The 16,902-nt window shown below is 35.0% G+C and overlaps 1 protein-coding gene across 1 annotated transcript in view; it reads right to left on the reverse strand.

Annotated features, from left to right (window-relative positions):
• DNAH14 (dynein axonemal heavy chain 14) overlaps positions 1 to 16,902 on the reverse strand; it is a gene marked incomplete at its 5' end in the record, with an annotated part of 509,245 nt that overhangs the window by 491,270 nt on the left and 1,073 nt on the right. The window contains 2 exons of the mRNA XM_077129892.1: positions 5,429 to 5,552; positions 9,896 to 10,004. Coding sequence (XP_076986007.1) covers positions 5,429 to 5,552; positions 9,896 to 10,004 — 233 coding nt within the window. The remainder of the gene's footprint in view (positions 1 to 5,428; positions 5,553 to 9,895; positions 10,005 to 16,902) is intronic.

Below are 16,902 nucleotides of genomic sequence, written 5' to 3' on the forward strand. Positions count from 1 at the left end.
AAGCCGTCCCAAGATGAGTGGGGCACGACCCCGTATGCCATGGAAGCCGCCCTGGTCCTCGAGAAGAACCTGAACCGGCTCTTTTGGAACTGCACGCCCTGGGTTCTGCCAACGCAGACCCTCATCTCTGTGACTTCCCGGAGAACCATTTCCTAGATGAGGAGGTGAAACTCATCCAGAAGACGGGGTGACCACCTGACCAACCTCTGCAGGCTGGCCGGCCCGCAGGCCGGGCTGGGCGAGCATCTCTTTGAAAGGCTCACCCTCAAGCATGACGACTAGGAGCCTCCAGAGCCCAGAGGCCTTTAGGGGCCCCTCTGCATTCCCCTGGCATCCAGGCTTCTGCCTGCGCCCCTCCCTCCAGCCAGGAGGCTCTCTTTAACCAGCTGCCCTGCCGCCCTCTAACAAGCCTTGAATCAAGTGTGAACAATAAAGCTTTTTGCAGCAAAAAAAAAAAAAACACAAAGTAAGTGCTTAGCTACTATGACTGTTGATTTTAATATTAAAATAAACCTTTACAACATACATTCTCATATGAAATAAATATATAAAAATCCTTTTTGTTAACTGTAATTTGGTGACTGTGCACAGAAAAAAATTTCAGGCACAAATGTAGAAAAATAAGAAAGGACCTCTTTCTCATATTTCTTCTAAGACTTATCTAACTGGTAGATTTTCAATACATAGAAATATAAGGAAAATTATTACAAATGGGGCTTTTTAGAAGTAAATAAATTTGATTTGTTCTCTTCATTCATTTTAACAAATAATTATGTAACGTTAAGACATGGAGCTTCAATCCAGTAGAGGATAAGACATGATAATTATAAATAAAACAAAGTTAGTATAAATGAAACTGCTAATAAATCTTATTTGGCCAATAAATCCTAATTCAGAGGAAGGGGAGCTAATTTCCCATTTGTATAATTAGAGGACTTAACACGCTTTCCTACTTCAAGAAATCAAACTCTGAAAAATGGGAAGGTTTTTAATTGTAGGAGTGGGGTACTGGGGATGAGAGAAAGCCAAGAAAAAAAAAGATTGTTCAGGAGATCTCAAGAAAATGTGGGCTTCAGTGGAAAGTTCATGTAAGACAGTTATGAAAACTTTCCTCTATCTTAATCGAAACCTGGCTATTTCCTATTTCCTAAGTTTTGATGTGCAAAACTCCCAAGTCCTGGTTCTTCATACTCCCATAACCCATATACCTAAAATTGAAAAATGGGCCCATTTTCTCCAGATTAAATCTGCCATCATTCGGTGTGACTTGAGTGCTTATGAATTAAGACCTATCTGATACCATTCCATGCACCAACCCCTGCCAGTTTCTCCCCTTATCTCTAGTCCATTTCAACCAACCACTCCCAAGAATACATCATCCTGAGGTTTGGCATCTCTTGCCTTCTGTCCTTACAGCTTGCTTAATACTCCCAAGATAACCATCCTTTGACCTCACCAGTACCTTCATTCATTGCCTAATTACTTTCTTGCAATCCATCATACCTCTATACTTTTTCACCTTTTTCTTTATACAGTTACATTCTGTAGTCTTTCCACAACACCCTTACCAAAATATTTCAAACTTTTTCTTTCTTTTGGTCTTACCTACAAGGCAAAAGAACAGCCACAGATGAACCCAGCTCTATTTGCTCTCTGTACCTACATCTGCACAGCCCAGGGCTATTAAGAGGAAAGTCCACAACTGAGTGTGCTGGTAACCCTCCAAATTCATTTTAATTGAATCTTGAACACAAACCAGAAGTCACATTATACCTGTTTGGCTAACTTTATTCTGTCTTTGGTGGCTATTTCGGATTTTTTCCATGCTCCTCAGAGCTCCAAATCTCTACCTTTCATTCTCTCTCCTTCAGATTTCAATGCCAACTTGCAAGGGAACATAAAAGGCATCAGAATGGAATTCTGTCAACTTTTATCAAATAAACCAAGCAACATATATCTGCACTCATCCTTTGCTCCTTTTCTCTTGACTTAATAAAGGCAATGTCTGTTTCTCCTTCCATCTGAGGCCAATTCTTTCTACCTTTTGCTTACATTCCATCTTCTTGTGCCTACATCACTAGGCATTTCTTTTTGCATATCCAAACATTTATATACATTCACCCACATTAAACAAAATCCATCCCTTGACTATACCACCCTCCACTTATTAATCTGCATCTTGTTTTTCTTTATAGCCAAACTTCTTAAAAGAACTGCATATAGTCACTATTCTATTTCCTCATCTACTATCCACTTATTAATCCACTCCAGTCAGGCTTTATAACTCTACCAAAACTGCACTCATGTGACCATATCCTTCAGGTCAGTAAATTTAATGGGCTTTATGAGGCTTCATTTTACCTGACCTATCAGTCGTACTTGATACTCCTTCGCTTTTGATACAATCTGTTCCTTTGGTTTCTGTTGATACCACACACTCACCCCCTCACCCTTTTATTCAGCCTAACTCTCTGATAATTTCCATGTCTCTTTTGCAGCCATTTCCCTTTTTCTAGTTTGCAATTGCTATAGTTCCATGTATCTGTTTTATTCTGTCTATACACTCTCCCTAGGCAATCTCACCCATGGCCATGGCTTAAATTTCCAGTCATCTGATCACTGATGTATGTAATCTTTGTCCTGACTTCTCCTGAGTTCTAGACACATATATATTCACTGCCTACCTGACATCTCAACTTGGATGTATCAAAAATATCACAAATTCAACAATCTAAAATTGAAACTCATGATACCTGTCCTAGATCCCACAAATTCTGACCCTTTTCCAGGGCTTCCTATCTTAGTAAACGGCACCACTATCCATTATATTAAGCAAACCAGAAGCTTTGTTATCAACCTTGTCACCTCCTGTCATGGTTAGGGACAGGTGTCAACTTGGCCAAGTTGAGGTACCTGTTCATCTGATTGGGCAAGCGCTGGCCTGTCTGTTGCAATGAGGACATTTCATAGGATTAGGTCATGATCACGTCAGCTACATCCACAGCTGATTCCATTTGTAATCAGCCAAAGGGGAGTGTCTTCTGCAATTAGTGATGCTAAATCCAATCATGGGAAGCCTTTTAAGGAGGACTCAGAGGAGACAGATTCCATTCCTGCTTTGGCTGGTGAGCCTCTCCTGTGGAGTTCATCCAGGCCATCCATTGGAGTCATCAGCTTCGCAGCCTGCCCTGTGGATTTTGGACTCTGCGTTCCTACGGTCACGTGAGACACTTTCATAAATTTTATATTTGCAAGTGTTCCCTGTTGGTTCTGTTTCTCTAGAGAACCCTAACTAATACAGCTCCTTTCTCCCTCACCAATCCATCCCCAAGCATTGATGATTCTACCTTCAGAATATCTAAAGTCTCCTACCTGGTCTCCCCATATCAGTCCTTGCTCCTTTCCAATCTATTCTTGAATCTGCAGCCAGAGTGATCTTTTTAAAATAGAAACCCAATCATGTTAAGGTTTTGTTAAAAACCTTTCCGTGGTTATCTGACAGTATAATGACAAAAATCTTTAAAAACGGCCAAAATTCTTTGCTTGGCCCTTGTATTCTTATTCAGACGTATTTTTGCCCTCTTTTTACCAAGGAAAATATTAGAAGTATCACAGTACTCCTTCTACTTTTCAATTTGCTAGAAGGGAAACTTTGTCAGGCTAATACATACTTAGCCCAGACAGTGTCCCCTATTTTAACCTATCAGTTTAAATATTCTGGCCCAATTAAAACCAAATTCTAGAGATTAGGCACAGTGTGAAGGTAAATAAATATTGTTTGTTTGGGGTATGTATTTAATAGGAAACACAAGAGAAAAAGTTTTTTATCGTTATTAAAAATAATCAAGTATGGTATGTCCCAGAAAGGAAGGAATACTAATTTAGAAGACCCAAGAAAATTTGAGAAATAATATTTAAAGGGTAAAGACAGGAATAAAAATCTATGAAGAGACTAAAAAAGAGCAGTAAAAGTAGAAAGACACCCAGGAGAATAGCTTTCCTCAAAAATCATTGAAAAAGAAAGGAAATAAGTGGTTGGTTAAAAGAATAAATATTATAGAATGGTTCAGTACAAGAAAGAGTACTTTATTTTATTTATAAATTGATGATTTTATGAGGATTTAGCCATGGGAAGGCATTTGGTGATACTGGAAAGAATCTTATCAGTAGAGTGATGGAGACAGAATCCAGGTTGAGGAGTGAACTGGAAGTTAAGAAGTAGAAGTAGAAAGTCTACGCTACTCCTTCCAGAAGCCTGATCATATAGTGGTAGCTGAGAGAAGGGAACACAGGACTAAAGATGTTTCTAGGGGAGTTCATTTTGTCTAAGATGGTAAGCCTTGGGCATGTAGGTTGTTTATGTGCTGACAGAAAAGAATCAGAAGAAAGGAAGATAAGAAAGATGTTAAGTGATGGATCCCAAATTCCTGAGGACATGGAAGACCCCCCAGAAGAGAGAAGAAGCAGTTACTCCCTGAGACAAGTACTGTAGATAGGACTGCAGAGCTGGACTTTAGATGTTTCCATCTGATCACCACTATTTTTTTTGTAAAGTAGGAGGCATAATCAAGTAAGAGGAGCTTGAGGTTAAATTGTGAAGATCTAAATAGATATTGTGAGTAAGGAGAGGGAAAGGTAGCTAGGGACACATAAAGGGATACGAAGTTACACTGATAATGGAAAATTATGAATTAGGAAAAGAACCAATCAACATGATTATGTAAGTTTTCTACAAGAAGGCTGACCCATCTAAGAGATATAGCAGAGTTTTACCAATCCAGGTGCAGAAAAAAGAAACAGAAAAATGAGTTGAAGATAATGGTAACAGAATGGCCACTCTGGAAAGAAGTGAAGACAAGAATGGAGACCAAAGAGCAATCCTTATAAAAATGAGAATGGAAAAGAACTTGATAAAACAGGAAATTATGGTCAAAAAATTAAAATACCAGAAATGGAAGAATGTCAGATAGGGAGAAGGAAAGAAGACAACAATGCAGGTATCTAGAGGAGTAATCAGGACACTGGTAGATAACAGCAAAAAAGGAGAAGGGTGCAACACAGTCAGATGGCACTGGGGACTGTTGACTCACCTCACAAAAAAATGAAATATTCATGAAAAATCCTGTGAATTGTAAGTTGCTACAGAAATGTCAGATATTCTTGGTGGCAATAGTGACATTGTTGTCGTGTTGTTGTTATCATTAGTATTTAACTTATGTTCCCTTTACCAGGCAAGCTTGGTATTTGAAGACAATGCTAACTGCCATGCCTGATAAATAAAATTAGTAAAGTACCATATCATATTTTAAAAGTGAAGTCTAGCAATATATTTCACTTATTTTCTTGATTTAAGGCTATGAAAACTTTTTTCCACCTTCATTAAAAAAAATAAATAAATCAACATGCCTGGATAATGATCTTGATAAACTTCTGTTTTCTTTGACTTCAACGGTGTTTCATATATCAGTGTCTCATATGACAATGTTTTCTTTTCTACTATTTTACTTGATGGTATGACATCTTCATATTTTTGTTCTTCATGTTTTAAAAGTCTAATGAGATACAGAAAACAAATCTAAGAAAATAATCACACTAATACAATATTGAGCTATTAGCATATTACCTAAAATTCCATATTTATAATTAAAACCATTTCTAAGGTATAATAAATCCTATGGTTAACACTATCTATAATTTAAAGATTAAATCTTTATTCTCTACTTTACAATATAATATCTATCCTTTCAAATGATTTTTTGGATAGGTACTTTGAAAAGCAGATGTCAAGTATTTTTGGAGAGTCTAGTTAAATGCTAAATCGGCCTGTTTTAGCATAAAAATATAATTTTTAAGTTATCACTGAAAAATTAAAGTTGGCAGTGTGTTAGGAATCCTCATTTCATTTACAAAGATGAAGAAATATTAACAAAATAAGTAAGGCAGAGTGAGGTGAGAACATAGTTGAAAACCAAGAGTCCGTCAATATTGTCTTCCTTCATGAAAAAAAAATCCAACCCAAATCACAATTAAAACCAAAATCTTTTCACAGTACAACCGTCAACTGTCTACTTCACAAATGTTGAAAAAAAACTTTTCATAACAATAAAATCCAAAAACACTCTGTACAATTGATTTCTGCAGCAGGCCACATTTTTACAAGGCAGAGGAAATTCTCTGGCAAAAAATACCCAGCGGTACATCAAATAAAAATAATCAAGTGAATTACAATGTTCCTCTTCAAATATAAATAAAGCACAACTTTAATTATCTTTGGATATTATTGGTTATTCTTAAATCTTCCTTTGATCATTACACAGTGGCTCCATTTAGTTAATAAACACCTTGAAGCATATCTGCTTCATCGACATTATCTAACCATATCCTTTCCCCATTTTTTGTATTGGATTGTTTGCATTTCTCTTAACAATTTTTAGGAGTTCGTTACACATTTTTGTAATTACACCATATCAAAAGACCATATGTATTAAAGACTATTTTTAAATAAATATAAATATAGATAAAATAATTTTATGTGATTTTTTTATGTGTTGAAAAGATCTTCTCCTGGTATGGACAACTCTCCACTGTAATGACAGATTTGTCAATTTCTCCTTTGGTTTTGTAAACTCTTGCTTCATATACACCTATGTAAGTTGAGAACTGTTCTAATCTCTTGAGTTTAATCTTTTATCATAAAATAGTTTATGATATTTTTTCTTTGTATATATATTTAACAATAAAATTTTTTTAATAATAAGCCTTTAATATCCTTTTCCATATTTTACTTTCATTTATCATTATCCTTATGCCTTTCAGGACGTTTCCACAGTCTGCATTTTACTTTTATCAGATTTGACATTTTCTTAAAAGTTTAGTCCTCTTGCATTTATCATGATTACAGATATATTGGGGAGTTTATTACTACCATCATTATTTTGCATCTTCTATATGTATCCTTTGTCTTATCTTTTTTCTTATTTTCTCTTTTTGATTTTCTTTCTTGGAAATTATCTCAGCTTTATCTTTCAACCTTTTCTTTCTGTAATATTTATTTAATTCCCAAGAGCCATTTTTGGCTCTCCAAATGTTTCATAGTCAACCGTTTCTTCTCTCATCTCTCTGATGATCTATCTAATGTTTGTGGCTGTTGTTGTTTAAGCTTTCTTCTCCCTGTACTGCCTATTTCTTTCAAGCCTCTTTGCTTGATCTGAGTTTCTATCAAGCTATAAACTTTCTTCAAATATCTCATGAGTCTGAGTTTTCTGTTTATGTTTAATAATGAAGCACTAGAACATTAATTAATGTTTCTTAATGTACGGATGGAGATGTCAACTGGTTATTTCACTGGAGGACAATTTGGGACTTTGCTGCGAGACACTCAACTGTCATTGTCTGCATATTTTTCCTTTGGGCTGGTCAGTTTTCTCAGAGAAGAACTTCCTTACCTTCTGGCTGTGAACTTTCTCAAAATCAAGTAGAAGACGATGACTAAGAGCCCCCTTTATTTTATTACAGTAGTTCTACTCTCAGTCATATTTGGCGTCCCCACATACAGGATCTTTGTTTAATCTGTCTGGACAGTTCACTTCCAGTCTTCTCTCATAGTGGAGAAAAAAAGAACAGTCTTTTGGTATGAGAGGCAGTAAAGGGGCCGTAAGTTCCAACTGCTTCTAATCAGCCTATTGATTTTAGTTTCAACTGCACCATTACTTTCAACGGTCAAAGGTACCTCTAAATTTCTGAATTTGGAATGGGGCCATTGCCCTGCAGCATGAATCAGTCTGCCTTCTAGCTCTACCCACTGCCATATTAAGTTCCCCCTTATCCATTTGTTTCAAGCTTCCAAAATTTTACTGGCATCTCTGACTGCTTTTGTCTTATCTTCATTCTCTTGTGGATTTATTCCCTTATAGTCCTTTACTGTCATTTTAGTGGATTTTAAAAGCACAGGTTCAACCCACCATGTTTAAATAGAAGTTGAATAATAATACTTTCAAATACTTTATCTTCTACGTCATTTTTTCTTCCCTTCTAGGAATCCTATTTTATGAATGTTGATACTTACAACTCAACTGTCCTTCAACTCATAACTTTTCCTTAGTTCATTCCAGCTCTTTATTCCTTCCTAATGCTTTCTGGAGGGTTCTCTTCTTATCTTACAGTTTATTAATTCATTCATCACTTGTATCCATTCTATTATTCAACACATCAATTTAGGATTGCTACTTTTAACTATGATATTTTTATTACTCAGCACTTTCAAGTAATTTTATTACTCAAAGTTTCTGCTCCAAATTTACAATAATTTCTCTTATTTCTTTGAAGATATTTATTATGTTTAATTTAAATTCTTTTCCTTTCTTGTCCATTATTTCTGCTTCACTTGGTATAGGCAGAAATCTAAGTAGGCAGAGAGTAAACCTAGAGGCAGATTAATTCACACCGTAAAAGGAACTAGATCCAGTGTGCCAGTCTGAAAAGATTTAGGTATCCTAAAAAGCCATGTTTTAATCCTAATCCATCATGTGGAGGCAGTAGTTTCTTTTAATCCCTATTCAGCACTTTAGGTTGGAGGTTTGATAAGATTATCCCCACGGAGATGTGACTCACCCAATTGTGGGTGTTAATTAGAAGGAGATATGACTCCACCCATTCCACGTGGGTCTTGAATAGCTTACTGGAATTCTTTAAAAGAAGCAGCATTTTGGAAAAAGCTTCAGAACAACCAGAGTCTCAAGAGAACCACGAGATTTGTAAGAGCCCACGTAGCCAGAGACTTTGGAAAATATCCCAGAGGGAGCTTCATGAAGCAAGAGGCCTGGAGAGGAAGCTAGTATTTGGCATGTGCCTTTCCAGTTGCGAGAGAAAACCTGAACTTCATCGGCCTTTCTTAAGCGAAGTTAGCCTCTTGTTGGTGCCTTAATTTGGACGGTTTTATAGACTTGCTTTAGTTTGGACATTCTCACAACCTTAGAACTGTAAACGTGCAACTTAATAAAATCTCCTTTTTAAAAGCCATTCCATTTCTGGTATCTTGCACTCCGGCAGCTAGCAAACTAAAGCACCCAATAAAGCGGGTGCTTTAGCCAAGGTCTATCTTGTAAAGAGGTGGAGGTAAGGAATATATCTTAGAGCCAAAAGCCTCTAGCTATTCATTTGAGATTTAAGGTCTGGTTATAAATACTCTCCATGAGCTGTCTAACACCCCCAGTCCTGCCTCTACCTCACCACACATGCGCACAAACACACAAGTGACCTACATCTAAAGGAATCCTTAGTAACTCCATCTGCAGTAGTCTCTTTTTTGCTAACTTTAATCTTGTGGACAGGGAGAAGTGGGAGAGTGAGATGAGGAACACAATACAGCATTACTGCCTACATCTGTAATTATCCACTTATTCATCACCACCTTTGGCCATATTGAGCGCTAAGGTGAAAACACTTCTCTATTCCCCAGCTGACTTGGCTGGTGATGCTGTTTTTCTGCCTTGCAGTGATGAGAGCGTAGATGCTCTTCTACCCAGAGGACGTGGAAAAGAAAACAAGAGCACATTATCTTTCCAGCCTTTTCTCCATCTGCTCTGAGCTGCCATTTATTCCATACCTAGAATCAACTACTTTTGCCTTTCTAGTACTTCTCAGTTCTTGATTAGTTTCTCATATTCATCAATGTCCCTCACGCTTTTTTGGCACATTCAAAGTTGGTCTGGGAGATGGAACCAGCAGCCAGTGTTGATTTCCCTTGCTTGTTGGAAACCACTGCCCTTAGTTTTCTCAACTCCAGAATCTTAAACCAATTCTCATATGACATTTTAAGTTTTTCACTGTCAGAATAGTTTACCACTACCAAAATGCTATTAAATTTTAATTTTTTAAAAATCTCATCTTATTTTACCTTTTTTTTGTGATGCTTTCTTCCTTGTGGATCTTTTGGCTCATAGTTGTCTTATCAGTAGACACATATGTCCTTATAGTTTTTATTAACAAAACTATGATGTAATTTGCTACAAAAATACATTCACATTAGTTTCAATATAAAAATAACAGTGTAACAGCTATGACTATTGGTATTCAAAAGTGCATATACATTTCCCACCTATTCATAAGGCTTTAATATAGTATCCTCACTACCTTCAAGTATTTCTTGGATGTAGCCTAATTTCCAGCCCTTCATTCTGCTAGTTATTCTGCTCAGGGCAGCCTCAACTTCGTCCAGCTCCCTCTCTTAGGCAATCTTTTTTTCTTCTTAGGTTTACAGGCTTGTGTACAAATAATTTTAATTTACTTTCAATTCCATACTAGAGATAATGATAACTTTTAAGATCACCTCCTCAGCAACGTCACCAAAGAGAACATTAATAGAACTGGCAGCCTGAGCTATTAAACAAACTTCACCATTCACTAAGCAGTAAAAGGGCACATCCATATGCTACTTGCATTTTTCAAATAAAACAGGACAAAAGGAATTGGGATTAATATATGAAAAAGGAGGAGTCTCTTTCTGATTACTGAAGGAAATCTAAAAAGACACAGAAAATCTCCAAAATAAGATGAAGCACTTCATGGAAGTTTACTGTAATTAAATAATTTAAACTTAAAATCTATCCTAGAACCAACATAGGATAAAAAAGGCTTTAACTGGCAAGTGATTATGCTTCAAATAAATCAAGACAGAATTGAAATACGCCAGAGGCAAGAGCAGTTCTTACTGGAACAGAAATAATAGAAATCTCCATATCAGGTATGAAGCCACCAACTGCGATACCAATGAAGAATAATCTATCTAATATGAGACTCATGGTAAAGAAAGAAATATTTTTCCCTCGGAGTCCCAATCAGGACCCATAGAAGGCCCGTTCACACCAGCCAAGATCTGAAAGATACAACCTTTGATACCCACACACTAAAGTTAGATGAGAAAAATGAACTTCAAGGGAGATCCCACTAGATTCAAAACCATCCCTGAATCAAATCCATTCTAAATATGCAAAAGAGCAGGGGACAGCAAACTTCTTCTAAAAAGGGCCAAAGAATAAATAACTTGGACTTTGAAGACCAAGAGAGAAAAATCAAAGATATTACATAGGTATTCATAAAACAAAAGAGAAAACAAATTTCCACAAGTGTTTTATTGATGAAACTAAATATACAATAATTACTGAGTATATTATTTTAATAATACTGATATATTATGGTAGAAAGAATTCTGCACCCCAACTTACATATGTTCTTAACATTAATCCACATTCCTATAGATGAGAACCCATTGTAAATAGAATATTTTGAAGAGATTATTTCTAGTTAAGATATGGTCAACTAAAGCAGGGTGGGCCTTAATCTGCATCACTGGAGGCCTTTACAAAAAGGAGAAGGAATTCATAGGAGCTGGAAAGTAGAGAACATCACGTTACTGGGAGGCAGAAATACAAGCCAAGAAACCAAAAAGATTGCTGGTAGTCAGCACTAGAATGCAATAGACTCCAAGGAGAAAGCATAGTCTTGCTGACATCTTGATTTTGGACTTCCAGCTCATAGACTATACAAAAATTGGTGTCAGGCCAGGTTTGGCCCATGAGTCTGAGCTGGCCAATCTCTGCATCAGAATATACACTACATCCAATATCTGCTTTGACTTTGGAGTGACTCATTTGCTATCATCTCTATGACCAAACATCCAATAATCACAGGAAAATTTGTTCAGTCTCACTATTAACCAAACAATACAGAAAATTAAATAAGTTGTTTTTCCCTATCAGACAAGTGAAATTTTTAAAGATCAATAAACTGCATTGTCAGTGAGGGGATAGTAACACAGTTACTCTGATGAATCATCACTGATGGGGATGTAAACTGTTACCTCTTTTCTGGAAAACAAATTTTGGGGCAATATATATAAAAACTGAAAAAAAAACTAAAGATCAATGATGCAATAATCATTTTATCAACCTGAGATTATTTAAGTAAATTACTATGTATACATTCAGCGCTTCAATTTAAAATGATAATTTAGAGGATTTCCAGTTAAAGATGTTAGAGTTGTTCCTATTCCACTTTTCTTCTGACATTAACCAAAAATTTCCACTTATAATGAAACTAGCAATCAACCACAACTTCTTCAATCATGTTATCAAGGACAACTTAATACAGTGCAAGTTAAACAAAACTGAGTAAAAGCCAAAACAGACAAATACTTCCACAGCTCTTGAAACAAGAAGGATTTTCCAAAGTTAGCATACCCTGAGGGTTCAAATCAAGGGCACTGCCTTCAATGACAACATCTGGCTGGGCAAACAGGTCACATAAGTATAAGCAAACAATGTTTGATACCAGTAGTGGCACGGATGTGGAATTAAATAAGAAAAAGCATATATATGAGATTTTGGAAAGAAAAGCCCTCCAGCTAGCTCAGGGTATAGCCAGAACCCCAGGATAAAATGTTAGTAAGAACAACTAGCATAATACAAGCTTCTCTAATTCAAGCCCTCACACCACTCTCATACTACTTTTCTGGAAAATGCAGGCCAAGAAGAAAATTATGCCCCCATTTAAGGACATGTAATAATCATAAAGAAATCAACACAGGACCAATTCAAGATACTATAAGAAAAATAACTAAAAAAAAAGGCAAAATATACAAATTATAAAACAGAGGAAAATGTTTATCTAACTTTCTTTCAAAAATTAGACAGATGAATGAACAAAAACGCCCATTCCAAAACAGATCAAAGAAGAACTATAAAGATACAAAGAAAGATGACATAGCAACCAAAAACATATATATAACTCCAGAAATAGAAGAAAAATATAAAAGCAAAAAACAAAATAAATGCTGCTGAAAACAGATCAGGAGCCTGACAGACATGTTTGAACTATTAAGCAAAACAAAATAGAAACGAACTGAAAGCTTAAAGTATTAGTGAAAAATGACAGATACGGAAGATGAAAGAGATCCAAAATGTGTAACTGGTGTCTCTGAAGAAAAGAATAGAAAAAAAAAAAATGGATCACTTAAAAAAAACGAAGGAACTCTGTACTTTATGCATGATAGTCCTATAAATCTATAATTTCTCTAAGTAAAAAATAAAACAAAAACCTGAAGAAATTTTCCTAAAGTAAGAAAGATCTGAAACTTCAGAAATCAGTACCAAGGCACAAATAAAATATACTATGACCAACAATACCAAAAAGCCAAGACATCCATAAGGGAGGAAAGCATCAAGTTGACCTCACACTTTTCCACAACAACATTCAAAGGCAAGAAACATTTACTCCGGGGTGGGGGGGAGGGCAGATAGTGGCTTAAGAATTTTACAGAGCCAAGTTTTCATTTTAGTATGAGAATAACATTTTCCAATACGCAAAATTCAGGAAAGATAATACCCATGAGCTCTTCTAAGAGGTACCTGATAAATACAATCAACACAGAAACAAAGGGAAAAAAACATAGTGTATTAGTTTGCAAGGGCTGCTATGACAGATACCACAGAATTGGTTGACTTAAGCATGAATTTATTGTATCATGATTTTGAAGGCTACCAGCCTAATACTAAGGTATTGGCAGGGCTTAATTTCTCCAAGAGTCTGTAACATTCCAGCAACTCTCCATCACCCGGCAATCTCCCATTTTGTGTCTGTGCCTCTGATTTCTGCTGACTTCTAGCTTCTACTTCCATGCTCAACTTCCTTTCCTTATAAGGATTTCAACTATACTGGATTAAGATCTGTCCTCATTAAGTGTGGCCACACCTTAACTAATGATAACATCTTCAAAGGTCCTATTTACAAATGGGTTAACACCCATCAGTCTGGGAGTTAGGATATGAACATTTCTCTTTGGGACATGTAATCTAGTCCCCAACATATGGTAATAAAGAAATACTGGTATAAGCATTAAACTCATTTACATAGAGAATTAAGTCAAAACAACTACGGGACTTCTGATTACAGAATGGAACCTTGATAGCATAGAAATAGTGTTAGTACTAAAGAAATCAAGAGGGAGAGAAGGGAAGGGAAATGGGACAGGGAGCATAGCGTTTTGATTTCCTCATGTTTCTGATACAGAGGTAAACACACTGTTTAAAGTTGACAAAATAATATAAGTTTAACTACATTATTAAAAAGTACAAAGGTGCCCATACAAAGAACAAAACTTATAAACAATGAAAATGTGGGAATAGGAGGGATCAAATGAAATCTAAATGTACTAATTATGTTCTGATTTCTTCATTTCACAATGGGAAGTCAATAGATATAGCTAAAATACATGAATCACATAGTGTATTATATTACAAATCTAGAAGAACTAAAATAATGAATGATTCCAAAGATTCTGAAGTAAAATATAACCATAGTGTTTATACAAAAGTGGAATTTAAAACAACAAAAAAAGTTAAAAATATATAAATACAATAGCAGATTGCCTATATTACATTTATTTCCTTATTCTCAACAGTACCCTAGTTTTTATTCAGGCACATCTGAAGAAATTATCAAAAAAAAGAAAGGTGAGAGAGATGGAAAATAGGTTACATAGTATAGAGAATAGAGTGATCAATCAAATATAAATTAGGCATCTGGAAATGCAGAAAATAGGAAATCCTATAACTGAATATGTTCCTGAAACCAATAATTCAGTTTCATAGAGCCCAACACATTCCAAGTATGATGAACATACACATGACTTCTAGTTTTGGAATTTTGCAGTTTCACTTTATTGGGTGTTTGTATGCTTGTGTGACAAACACCCAATAAACTGAAACTGCAGAATTCCAACAAAAAAAGAAGATCATAATGGTATCCAGAAATAGAATGCTTAAGACGGAAAACAATTAGTCTAAGGATGGGTTTCTTGATAGCAAGAAATGTAACTGGAGAACAATGGCATAATATATTCAATGTATAAGGAAAAAAATAACCATCTAGAGTTCTACACCTGGTAAAACAACATTTCAAAAATAAAAGCAAAATAGACATTTTCAGACAAACAATAACCAATAGATTCACATAAAGAGAATTCTAAAGGACTTCCGACAGAAGGAATATGATCCCAGATGGGAGATCTAAGTTACAAGAAAGAATTATGAGCAAATAAAGGAATGAATATGTGTATTAATCTAAACAAATGATGATTGTATAAAATAATTATTATTTGTGGGATTAAAAATGAGACAGAACTAAAGTGCAAAATAATAGCATAAAAGTCAGGATGAATAATTAGAATCAAAGTGCTTTAAAAGCAGTGTATTTTCTGGAAGAAGATAAATAAACTCATTAAATTTACATTTTGATAAATTAAATGTGCATCTTAGTATTTCTAGAGTAACCACTAAAAAAACAGAGAAAGTGTGTAGAATCCAACCTAATAATTGGGGGGAAATGAAAAGAAAAAATATATATTTAAATGTATATGCAATAAGTCTAAAGAAAGATATACAGAAAATGCAGGACAAAAAGAAAGCACAAAATAAGGTGGCATAAATAAATAGAAATGTTAACATTACAATCACTACTGTAGGCTTAACGTCTCTAAAAGGGCAAAGATAGACTGGGAAAAAAAACCATGTCCTATTTAAAAGACAAATTCCTGCAACAAAAGAATACAGACAGGATGCAAATAAAGAATGGGAAAAATTAAGCAAAATAAAGGAACGATAGCCATATTTCTATCATAAAAATCAGATATTAAGACACTCTAGATATAAAGGTCACTAATGGGCTTAATGGTTCAATTCACCAGGAAAATAAAAGTTCTAAGCTTATATAAACCTAATAGCATACCTGCAAACTATATAATGCAAAAACCGAGAGAACTAAAAAGAAAAACAAATTAATCCAGTATGATAATGGGACATTTTTAAAAACTTACCCCAATCAACTAAACTACCTAGTAGAATATGTAAGCCTTTAAAAACCCAATGAAGAAGTTTTGCCTGGCACATATGCACAGGACATAACACTCATAAGTGGAGAATGCGCATATATTTAAGCACACATGACATACTCTGAAAATCAACCATCTACTGGGCCCTAATGCAAGTTCCAATAAATTTCAATGATATATCATCATTTAGCCAGAATTCTATGATAACAATGCAACTAATTTAGAAATAAAGACATTAAACACTTGAAACTTGGAAATTAAGAAAAAGATGTAAACTCATGGTTCAAAGAAAGAATTCATAATGGAAATTTGGAAATATTAAGAACTAAATGCTAAGACGCTAGAAATTAAAATTTGTGATATGCATCTGAAGAGACACAGAGGTAAATCTATAGCTTTAAATACTTATTTTAGAAAGTAATAAAAAGTGTTCATTTAAGTTAAGCATGTAAATTAAGGCATTAGAAAAAGTAAAATTTTAAAAATCAAAAGAAAGCAGAAAGAAGGAAATAAAGATTAGTGCAGATATCAATAAAATAGAAAATAAACACACAGAAGAGTATCAAAAGAGCCAAATATCAATGGACAGTAAGAATCAGATAGCAATTCTTCCCTAATTGATCTTTACATTCACTATAACCCCAACCAACATATCAAGTTTTAATTTTTTTTAATTGTGGTGAAACTCGACAAGATGATTAAACATTTTAAACAGAAGAATAAAAGGCCAAGAACAGCCAAGACACTTCTTTGAAAAAATAACAGGAAAGAGGGCCTTGCCCTACCAAATATCAGAACTAATAGTAAAGCTTCAGTAATTAAAGTAGTGTAGTACTGGCAAATCGACAGCAAATTTACAGATAATATAATGAAGAACACAGAAACAGTACCAAATACATATGGCTCTTTGACGTGTGACAGGTGGCATGTCAAATCAATGGGAAGAATTGAGTTAGAAAAAAATAAGCCATATGTCTCACACTGAATTCAAAAACAAATTAAAGAAACGAAAACAAAAA

The sequence above is a fragment of the Tamandua tetradactyla genome, chromosome 2 (assembly GCF_023851605.1).
Source record: "Tamandua tetradactyla isolate mTamTet1 chromosome 2, mTamTet1.pri, whole genome shotgun sequence".
In the NCBI taxonomy this organism is placed as follows: Eukaryota; Metazoa; Chordata; class Mammalia; order Pilosa; family Myrmecophagidae; genus Tamandua; species Tamandua tetradactyla.